Here is an 11,402-nt window from a genome sequence, read left to right on the forward strand (position 1 = left end):
GATTTTCCAGACAACGGCTGGACGTCTGAGAGGAGATGTGTTCCCAGGTTCTCTAACCCTACCGCTCTGTCGAGACCCCCCCTGGCACGAAGACCAGTCCTCGTCCCCGCGGAGCAATATTTGGGACCCAGTGTTTGTGGGTGCATGGCTCAGAACCCTGCCGCCATGAGGTCAGCCGTGTCGCCCACCAAAGTGTGAGTCACAATTGAAGATGCTGAATGAGTCTATTTTTCCTCAGTGGAGTTTTCCCACAAAAACCGTTATGACCAGTCACAGGTGAAGCGATCTGGTATTGGATCAGTGGGAGGTTTGACGCAGCTTTCATGAAGGTTTTAGCTTCAATCAGGCGAATCACTCAGAGAATCATTATGACCACCCTTGGATGAATTTACACGACTATCAACAATGATGGAGTCACCACTGCCAGCTGCTGCGCGGCTCTGATGCCGGAGTTATTTTGAGCTTTTATAGTGGTGCTGCTGACTCCTGAGCGTGAACCTACTCTGACACCCGATCAGTTCACTCCCCTCTTCAGTTTAGGGACCGACTATTTGCTCCTGATCTGCTCTCTTTAATTACATTTTTCAGCGGAAGTTTTGATGCCAGCAATTCCATTCGATTCCTCAACATCACTCTTGTTTAAGAAAATAATACTTTTTTCCACAGTATGAGTTTGGTATTTTTCCAGAGCTGCATGAATAAAGCTCAGTAAAAATGAGCCAGAAGTACGCAGGGAACTCAAGGAAAACAACCTTCACTCCAAGTCCAGACTTTCATCTCAGTACCCACCTCCAGCTGTTCACGGTGTTCAGCTGACAGACATCATCTCTCCAGAGTGTCCTGGGTCTGACCTCCTACCACCAACTGCCTCTCCTGGATGACTGAGCTTCTCTGTCTCACAGAGTCCAGGCAGAGAAGCTCTCTGGGTCATTCCAAAGCCGGTGAGCACAGGTGAGAGGAGGAACCAACAGTCAGTGGAGAGCTCTGTCTTCTGGCTCAGCTCTTTCTCCACCACCTCATGACTGACGAAGTCTCAATGCTTCCCTCGCTCACCCTCCTCCACACCTTCACCTGCAATCCCCGCTCCTGAACTTAAGAGGAGCAACTCCTCATGATCAATAAATGTTCAACAAAACCACTTTGTGAAGCACCTCGTAAATAAATATTTTTTTATTCTGTTATTGGCTTTTTACAGGTACAAAGCGTACATCATGTTATAGTTTTATCAAAAGTGGAAAATACTGATGTTACATATGTAACAAATGTAAAAAATAAGTCTTTCAATCTTACTTTCCCCGAAAGTAAGAACATACATTTCAGCGTATGAAAATATCCATAAAAACACAGCTTAAGTGATTTAAGTTAATAAAACGTACAAAAACAAACATGAGGATGAATTTACTTCATGATTTCACCATGAATTCAAAAATGTACACGTTTCTTTTTTCTTTTTTTTAGTTTGACAAGATCAAAGTTGGCTGGTGAGAAAACAAACTTCCCATACTGCAAATCTCAGAATCTATAAGGCAGGGAACTTAATAAACACACACGTTCGTTCACAGAGAAAACACAAGACACGATGCCTTCAGGGGCAGTCGGAATAAAAACATGCTTCTTTTTAGTCAAATTAAACGAGCCTCTCTGCGAGGAGTTTGATCAGTCCTCAAAATCTCAGCGGTTTTCTCTCGTACGACGGAGTTCAGGCGTCATGTGATGGACTTTTGTTTGAGTTTTGATTTACTGTGAGACTTGGATAATTTCAGCGTGAAGGATGTAACGTGTGAGTCAGAGCACATAAACCCTCAGTAACAACTCTGAGGGCCACAGGAAATTATGCGGGGGCCAGATTTGGACCCGGGGCCTTGACTTTGACAACTGATGTTTGACAGACAAGATGATTTCTTCAGCGCTGTCACAGGGAAAAGGAACACACAATGTTCAAATGACCTTGTCATTGTCGAACTGGCACAACATTCAAATACCCAACCTTTATCCAAAAGGTGAGGGTCATGATGTCACGATGTTTTTTAAAAACATGTCTTGTTGATCTTTTTAACTTGGAAAAACTGTGAGCTACGTGGTTCCTTGGCTGCATCTGGCTGTGCATTTCTATTTGAGAGCGCTAAAGAAAATGTGTTTCCCAGTATTTTATTTTTAGGTGACGTTTAACAGGTTAGCTTAAGATGCTACAAAGATTCTTAACTTGTTTCACTATGCCGCTATTGAGACTTGCTGTTCATGAGTCTGCTGCTCTCCTGTTGTAATATCACTAGCAAATTTACTTGTAAGACAAAAGGAAAAAAAAAACTTTGAATCTGGATGCTAGCCGTAATATAGCGACGCAGTGCACTACGGCTGACTGTACACAAGACCACTCTATGATTCCGGCTTGGGATAAAACACATCTTTGTTAGCATCCATTAGCCTGTATCAGATGAGCAAAGATTCTTCCTCATGGCTGACTCGGCGTAAACATGACGAGTGGTTCGCAGGGGGAGGCAGAACTGGTGACGAAGCGCAGACACGTTTGACAAGAAGAAATTAAAAGTCAGAACAAAAACACAAGGAGGCATGAAGGTACAGTTAAAGTTCCACCACTAAGCTATTCAATACGTCATGTTACAGGTGCTTCTGCTGCCTTACTGCATTGAAAGTTGTCTTCAGTCACAAAACACGAGGAGTCCGATGTTCTCTCAAAATGTACACTTCCTTTTTTTCAGACGGAGAACATCGCCATATTTGTACACCGTGGTAATAAATAGTCTCATACATATTGCTCCGCTTCTCCTTCATTCAGGATGGTCACCGAGCCATCGCCGCTGGTCATTTCAATGTCTTTAGCTGCTGCATTTTCAGGCAGTAAGGCCAAGTCCTTGAACACGTCCACATAATGTCCGAAGCCTGGGCCCCAGTTTAACAGATTGTCCCAGTTGAAGCTCCCGCCTTGTTGGGATATTTTGTGCGGTAAGGTGTAGTGTTGGTCAGTGGGGGGCATCTGGACCATGCCTGGGCCCCCTTCTGCCCTCCTGCTGGGGTAACGCCTGGGCTTGAGTCTCGCCCCATAGTCGTCATCGTCTGCATCTGACTCGTTGACTTGCGAGAGCTTGGGAACCCTGGAGCTGTAAGACACGGGTTTCTCTCTGTCGTACTCCATCTCTGAGCAGGTGAAGGAGTCGTGCGAGTCACTTTCAGAGGAGGACTCGGGGGCAGGAATGCCGTCGGCAGGGTTGCGGACTCGTGAAAGAGGCCTGCGGCAGTCATCCTCCGAGCTGGAGCGCCCGTGGTCCGCGCTGCAGATGCTGGGGTTCCGCGGGCGGGGCGTGTTCAGCCGCTCCACTTCTTCAATGGACAGCCCCACTGGCGGCCCAGTCTCCAACGGGATCTGCTCAATTGGCTGTTTCAGGCGGCTACTTGGGCGGGAGGTGTGGCCATGACTGGCCATGGTCTGTGGGCTCTTGCTGCGCCTCCCCAGCCTGGTTGCATAGTTGAACATCGGCGGGGGCTGACACATGTCATTGTGCAGGTCAAGTGGGCTGCCCTCACGGCGCGCCAGGTTCAGCTCTCGGGTCGGGGTGTTCCTGTAGAAGGAGGAAGGTTTTGTGAACGGGGCGGGAGAGTGTCGTGACAAAGGGTTGGGAGTCGGGCAGGCGGAGTGAGAGTGGCTGAGGGGTGTGGACCGCAGGGCTTGTGTGTACTGTGGCTGGTAGGTGTAGCTTGTTGCTCCCAGAGGGAGAGGGGACTGCCGGGCAAAACCAAGTGGGCTGTGTCTCTGGATGGAGAATTTTGGGGTGTGGCTGCGGAACTGTTTGTAATGTTGAATTATGTCAGCATCTGAAGGGGCGATGCTGCTGGCGTTGTCTATGTCGTAGTGCTCAATGTCGGCCTCTGGGCCGTTACAGGGGGCACAGGGCGCGCTAGGGACGGTCTCGTTATTGTGGGGAATATCTGTTTCATCGTATATCAGGTATGGGTTCTCCCTCTCGATGATATCGGGTTTGGGGTTCCCTTCTGGCTGTTTCCTGACGGTCATATCGTCCCCATATGGCGGAATATTGTCCGGGTCATCGAAGGCAACGTTCTCGCTCCCCTTTTTCTTCTTTTTCTTTTTCTCCTTGGGTTTCTTCTCCTTGGTGTCCTTTGGCACTTTGGTCTTGTTTCGTCCCCTGCAGTGGTTGCACAGGATGAGGCTGAGCACAACCAGAGCGAGGACGGTAGCACAGCTGCCGACGATGGCTGGCACGGCCCAAATTGGGAGGACCATCGACTCTGCCGTTGGGTTTGGACTACAGACAAACCCACCGTTGTTGGCGGTCTTACAGATGGTACCTTGAGGACACTGGACCCCGAGGCAGGCCACGAGAGTCTCACATGTTTGTCCGGTGTAGAGTTCCGAGCACATGCAGGTGAATCCTGAGTGTGGGTCCGGCACACAGCTGCCTTGGTTCTGGCATGGATTAGAGGAGCAGTCGCCGGGAGGGACGCACTGGTACGTGTACCACTGGTTGACACACATCAGCCCGTCCCAGCATGGGCTGCTCTCACACAAGTTGGGGCCTCGACAGCCGATCTTGACGGACGAGCTGGTCTTTGTTAGCGTCACCAGGCTGTGTTCTCCGGTGAACGGCAGATTCTCGCCGTTGTACTTCACATAAGCTAGGCAGCCGTCGAAACCTGAGGACGAGGACACATGTTCAGGAAACACCAACAGGTCAGAGCTAAAACAACTGCTCAGGGAGAAGATGTCCTCTCACTATGACTGTAGTGTCTGGCGGGAGGGCTACCTCAAAATGAGCGGAATTTTGTTTTGGCTGAATAATCGTTTCAAGATCGTCTGGGAAAAACCCCTTGCAGGAAAACAAAACAGACTGGCCCGAATCTATCACTTTCCAATTTTACATGAGAATTATTATCTTGAGCAGAGAACCCACCGTCTGGGTCACAGAGACGGACATCTGGGTTGGATGAACGTCTCTGTGTTCACTCAAGTTTTGTTTCGCGTCCCCCCTCGGCGCTGCTGGACAAATTTAAGCGGATATAAATTAAGGTTTGTCCAAACTCCGTTCCGGTCTTCTCATCTGGACAGGGGGCAGATGAACGAGGCCGGAACACGGTGAGGACGACCTCGACGTGGAGTCTTGATTTTGGATGTTAGTGAAGATTAATGCTGCTGATGTCGGTCGTGTCGGACTCGTCTGCTTCTTGTAAACCAACACTCAGCCTCTTCCCATCCAGTTTTCTGTTTCGCAAGCTTGCTCACTTCCCCCTTCCAGGATTCTTGACTGTAACTTTTATTTTTGGCTGCTGATGGCAGTGAATGCCTACTCCTGTACATGGAGACACTTCAGTGGATGAGCAAAGGGATGAAATGCTCTTGAAATGCTGCACTAATGCTAATCTATAAGACAGTTGTCATGTTTCTGAAACGGTCTATCCAGTTCAAGGTCAGGTCACGGGGGCAGCAATAGAGGTAGAGAGACTTCTTCCTCCCTAGAATCCTCCCCTGGTATCCCGGCACACCAAGGGGTTTCTAGATCTGAGAGGCACCTGGTCTCAGGTTTCTCAGGTTTTACAACACAATGTGATGTAGGAGTTGATGCGCAAGATTGATTCATTTGTTTGTGCTACTGACTCCTGTTAGAGGATCACCTGCGTAAGAAAGGATGGGGGAGGGTTTTGTCTTGACTAGACAGGGCAGGCCGGCCCGGTACACCTTGGACCAGTCTGTATTTAGTCTCAAAATGTTTCTGTGGGAGAGTAACCAGTGGAAACAAGCATAGTAAGACTCGACAGGGAGAGGACTACGGCTCCCTCAAGGAGTCAACAAGCTGGATTCAAATTTGCCTCACACAATAGCTAACTAGCATGTGTCCCTCACTGGGATTTGAACTCACGCCTTCCTACGCCACAGTCAAAGTCAAACTTATTTTAGTTTCCAGAAGACAACATGGCCCTCACCTGCTGCTGTCTTCTGCTGAGCTGATCCGGATGGGATCCCTCCCAGGGAGAAGGTCAAGACGCCAAGTCCCCCGAAGTCCTGCGTGGCGTGCTGGATGACCCTGCTGTGGCGGCCGTCCACTCGGATGAGCGTGGCCGAGGCGTTCTTCTGCAGCTGCAGCGTGTGCCACTGCCCGTCCGACAGGACCAGGTCGCCCACGGTCCGCTCCACCTTCCCGCCCACGCCGGCGTCAGAGATGTAGTGGACATTACCGTTTCTCAGCTGAAGGAAAGAGTGGCAGGAGTTTAGAGCCCTGACTGAGAGGTCGAGTCAGCTGCAGTTCATCATGTTCTTGGGTTACCAACATCAAGGGAAACAGCTCCAGATTTCTAACAAGCAACATCAATAATGTCTTCAGCACACGTCAGAGTTTCCTCCAAAATCAGCAGATAAGCTCAGGAATTGATTTGAAAAGCAGAAATGTCCTCTGAGCCAAAGTAAAGAGCAACAATCCGTGTGGAGGATTCATCAACGCCTTTATCTGTTCGCCATATTGTTGTGCGTCCAGTCGAACAGAGGGCTTTTCACACGGTGGATTCTGTCTCAGGTGGCAAAGATGGTGAAGCGAAGTTGGTTAAGCTAATGCAGCTACGCTAGGGTGGACAAGCTCAGATGGGCATGCTATAACATAAAGCTATGTTTGGATAGCAAAGACAGTAAAGCTGGGTTTGTCATGCGCTAAACTGCTCAAGCTAAGATGGTAAAGCCGAGGTGCTTAAACAAAGTGATGCTAACTTGGATAAGCTGTTGTGGTGAAGCTAAGTTGGAAACGCTATGATGGCAAAGCTAAGTTGGCAAAGCTAAAGTTGGCTCAGGTCAGGACGCAGCAAAGGAAGACCACCACACTGGCTCCGGTCCTGGTCCGTTCTGACTCGGCTACTGTGGGAAAGAACAGCTTGGACTCGCACAAAGAAACTGGAGAGCGTTGGAGGATGAAATCAGATGCTTTTAACGGATTAGTCGACGGTTGTTACAAGGTGGAAGCGCTGATCGTCGATAACTGCTGAGCTACCAGCTCTGCCTCAGTCCCAGTCTCCCCCGGTTCTGATGATCCAAAGTCCAGACTTCCTCTGGCTCTATTGTTCTGGGCAGGAGCCGTCCAGATCCACTTTACAGTCAAACCGCGACCGGAGCTGCTGCCTTTCATTACGGAGGAGAGCTTGGAGGAGCGCGCGCTGCAGGATGTTTGTGTGGAGCCGTGATGACTCTAGCAGAAGCTCACCTTCACCGTGGTGTAGTTGCTGCTCTCCTGCACATGCAGCAGCGTCCCGCTCTTCCCGCGGGTCCGGAACTTGATCTCCAGGCTGCTGGGCCCGGCGGGGTCCGAGGCCCGGCCCAGCAAGGACTGCCTCAGCAGTATGTCACGCTTTGGACCTTGTTTCATGGAGTAGTCCAGACGTCCGGTGCCGTCCAGGGACAGAGCAGTGTCGGCCGTCATATCTGAGGGGGAGGAGCAACAGAGGAGTCACGGCTCCAGATACAACACTTGTATTCCTTTCTTCTGCTGCTCTCCTTTTGTTAGCATTTTTTCTTTGGTATTTTTTTCCCTCTGCTGTTCCACTTTTTTTCATGAGACCCTTTTTGGTTTTCCCCTTTTAATTACAGCTTTTCCCCCGTCAGTCAGTCTTTTTTTTTTTTTTTGCATAATTTTTGCACCAAATTTGGTGCGGCACAGGTGGACGCAGAGGTGCCGCAGCGACTGAACATCTTCAGAGTAAACACACACTTGTTGAGGAGAAATAAAAGTAATAAACCCAGAGAACAAATGTTCCTCGGTGATACGCCGCCGTACTTTTACAGCCTCATGTCGGATTAGTTGTTTCCCGCTGCAGCTGTTGGACCATCAAACGATTTTTCGTGGCCAAGTACGGCGACCGCAAATTGTTCTTTGAGTTCCCGCAGGCCATTAAAGATTGTGTCTAATAAACGGAACACGGAGGTCGACCTCAGCACCATTAAAACTTTATCGGAATACCTCCCTTCTGATGTCATCACACATTTCTTGCAAAACAAAAGCCCAGATTTTGCAAAACGCCGCCGCTCACGTGTAGCTTGCACATCCGCGAGTGGAAACCAGCAGAACTAAATCTGCCGCGGCGGTTAATGAGCTAAACAACCTTTTCTACAGTCCATTATTTTTACGACTGACTCGAGTTTCATGTATGTGTTGGTTACGACGAAGCCGTGTTTTGGAAAAACAAAAACGTGAACGTCATTAAAAGCTAGCATTGCAGAAATAGAATCAATTGGAGGGCGGAATACGGAAAGGAAGAAGGAAAATAAAAGTTTCCGCCTGCGGGAATGTCTGGAGGATCTACACTCACATTTCTCGCAGAACTTGCCGGTGAAGCCGTCCACACACTGGCACTGCTGCCAGGACCAGTGGTCCAGGCAGGTCCCGCCGTGTCGGCAGGGGCTGGCGGTGCAGGCTCCCTCCAGTCTCGGGCATCTGCGGACACAAAGACGACAGGCGGACGTCAGTTTGACGAGTCATCTGTCCCGGCTGTGTGGTGATTCATCAGACCTCAAAGACTCTCTGGAGATTTGCATATTAAAAGACTCTTCGCTTTTCAGGAGCTGGGGAGAAAAACTCCTCAAATATCTTCTAATTGAGTCCAGCGATCTGAAAAGGAGGCGTCCCGCGGCGACAGAAGACTGGCAAAAGAGGCGGAGTCTTGGTACCAACCTGTCAAGAATGCCGCGCGACGCCAGCGCCTGACTGGGCTCCAGGGGGCGACCGTTGACGGCGAACTCCATGATGCAGCCGACGAAGTCGTGGGTGGCCACTTGGCCGCGGCGGTGAAGGAGGGGCTCGATGGAGCGGACGCCGCCGACCAGGAGTCTGTTGGGCTGCACGTCCAGGATCCTGCATGGACACAGGAGAGGGTCAGAAGAAGCCTTGGCTGTCGGGTAGAAAAACTCTCACCAGTCAGTGTGGACGGCGACGTTGCTGACGGCGCAGTATCCCGGCTCTTGGTCCTCGCCGCAGAGATCCACCGTCAGAGACGCCGCCTGGAGGAAGTTTTAGTTGAAGTTAGTTGAAGCCAGAATAGAGGGGGATGGAAATTCCCCCCGACACGATCTCACACCCTCCCGCTGGTCTCACGGCCCACTTCGGCGCAACACTGGACTCTTTTCCGTCCCTACGAAGTAACGATTTCACCAGCTTCCTACCGAACTCCCAGTGCTCGCCACTGAATGACAGATCGGCCGGAGAGTTTCCTGGTCGAAGCTCTGAGATGGCCTGGATAACTTCCCCTTTTTCCTGGCCACGAGATCGCTGGCACAGATGACCCACTCACTCAGAGTTCAACTGTCAGAGACGCTCCAGCATCGGACCCCAAATTAAATAAAGCGGAGAATTCAGGAAGGAAGCCATGGTCAGGAAAGTGTGAGATCATTCATCTGAAGATACAGTCGGAGTCGCCACGACATTTGTTAGTGATCAAATCTTAGGATTGAATGTGAAGCAGCCAAGAGGAGGATCAGCTCCTCCAGGTCTGAAACCACGGTTCTCAGGCAGAAATGCATGTCCCGGTAGATGATCAGGGCCTCTCACTGTGGAGAAGTTCATGAGTGAGAGAAGGATCTTCACTCTTGAGGACTGTGGTGAAGAAAGAGCTGAGCCAGAAGACATAGCTCTCCACTGGTGTGTGGGCCCCAGCTTTGGAGTGACCCAGAGAAGAAGAGTTTCTCTGTCTGAGAGAGAGAAGCTCAGTCATCCAGGAGAGACTCAGACAGCTGTCTCCTGGACGAGTGAGTCTTCTCTCTGGGGGATGCCTTGGTCAGACCCAGGAGCAGGAGGTTTCTGGAGACAAGGATAGACAAGGGATTTCGTCTCTACTCACCATGCCGGCTCTCCTGGCGATGACGGTGTGAAACTGCCCGTCCGACACTTTTATCATGGTCATCAACTTGTACGTCCCACTGCCCAGGTTGAAGGAGAAGCGCATCCGACCCTCGAAGACCTCCAGGGCCAGGAACTCCGCCTTGTCCCCGGTCTGGTTGTCGTGGTTGTACATGAGCAAGGCGTTGCTCTTCAAGGTGGCGAACTTGATGTAAATGTAGTTGTTGTTTGGATCCAGAGATGGAAACTCCATGTAGGAGAGCTCCTCGAAGCCGTAGCTATTGAGCTCGCAGTGTTTTCCGAACACCCCTGAAGGACAATAGCAGAGCGTCAGAGGAATCAGACCGAAGGCCTTTCCTCGCTACGCTAACTAGCTCATTCTGTTAGATAAATGTGAATGTGAAACACATGACAGCATGAACTAGTGAAGTAAAGTGGATTTGGTGGGAAATATTTTAGTCCTCACTACTATAGAAGAGAAACTGGGGGAATGAACGCTTCGAAAGTGAGTCGAAAAACACTGCTAACTGCTTTAAAAGTGTGTAGACAATGTCCACCCACTAGTGAAGCTTTGCGGTGTATCACAAACTAAACAGCTACTCATGGTGTGGATAGAGGCGTCTTCATTCACGGGTCAAAATCCCCAACAGAAATTGATGCCTTGTGACGTCATCTTTGAGGCCAAATTTCCGACTCTAAGCGTCAGAGGTTTTCATTCTGGTGTATCGGTTCCCCAGAAGTATGACTTGATGGTGTCCGTGGCCTCACAGAGAGCAGCCGAGCTACTTATTGATATGGCGTGTCTCCTTACAGAGATTGAATCTGGACTGTAACTTTAAAGTCCAAGCAATGGCCGACCCTGACTGATGACAGCGGTCACACAGCCCACCTGGTGGTCATCTACTGACTGACCATCGGGCTGAGGTTACTGGACCGATGAAGTCGGGTCAGGTTACGACCCAACTCTCTCTTTCTGTGGCGCTATCATTGGACCATTTGGACTTTTGTGGTCCAAACCAAGGTGACTTCAGTGAGAACTTTTGCATATTTACAAACAAATCACAGACTTTACTTCACAGCTAACTAGAGACAGGTTTGTTATGAAGCACTCTCCACCATTACTCACCAAACGGACAATGACAGTTATATCCGTCCACCCGGTTCTGACAGGACCCGCCATTAAAGCACGGGTTACACTCACAGTGATTGATGATGGACTCACACGTCTTGCCTGGTTCACAGAACAACACAAATCAAAATGGATGAGGTGGTGGATGACACAGGAAAAACAATGGGTGGAGCAGGGGGAGTCCCCTCCATCGCCATCGTATGGACAGTTGGAGAATGCATGAAAAACATGGAATCACTGGTGAGGTTTTTGCTGTTTACTTACGACTGAGAAAGAAAACAAGTTGAATTCAGGAAGATTTTCATGGTCTCCAAACCTCTCCCACTGTTAGATTCATGTCTGACCCGGTCCTCCTCCCTAGTCATTCTCACTGACAACCTCTGTATCTTCATCTCCGACTCCTCAGCCTCTGAACATCATGGCGGTGGCCA

The 11,402-nt window shown here is 49.9% G+C and overlaps 1 protein-coding gene across 2 annotated transcripts in view; it reads right to left on the reverse strand.

Moving 5' to 3' along the window:
• Nucleotides 1-1,181: 1,181 nt before the first annotated feature.
• The window catches only part of LOC128766959 (protocadherin Fat 4), a 79,469-nt gene continuing 69,248 nt past the window's right edge, over nt 1,182-11,402 (reverse strand). Inside the window, exons 10-17 of one of the 2 annotated variants that reach the window (XM_053878572.1) lie at nt 10,969-11,073; nt 9,844-10,151; nt 8,922-9,007; nt 8,682-8,861; nt 8,320-8,444; nt 7,218-7,435; nt 5,956-6,217; nt 1,182-4,671 (exon numbers count right to left, since the gene is read on the reverse strand). In XM_053878572.1, coding sequence (XP_053734547.1) covers nt 2,765-4,671; nt 5,956-6,217; nt 7,218-7,435; nt 8,320-8,444; nt 8,682-8,861; nt 8,922-9,007; nt 9,844-10,151; nt 10,969-11,073 — 3,191 coding nt within the window. In that variant the 3' untranslated portion in view covers nt 1,182-2,764. The remainder of the gene's footprint in view (nt 4,672-5,955; nt 6,218-7,217; nt 7,436-8,319; nt 8,445-8,681; nt 8,862-8,921; nt 9,008-9,843; nt 10,152-10,968; nt 11,074-11,402) is intronic. The other variant, XM_053878573.1, reaches the window with a different exon arrangement.

This window comes from Synchiropus splendidus, chromosome 11, assembly GCF_027744825.2.
Source record: "Synchiropus splendidus isolate RoL2022-P1 chromosome 11, RoL_Sspl_1.0, whole genome shotgun sequence".
Lineage (NCBI taxonomy): Eukaryota > Metazoa > Chordata > Actinopteri > Syngnathiformes > Callionymidae > Synchiropus > Synchiropus splendidus.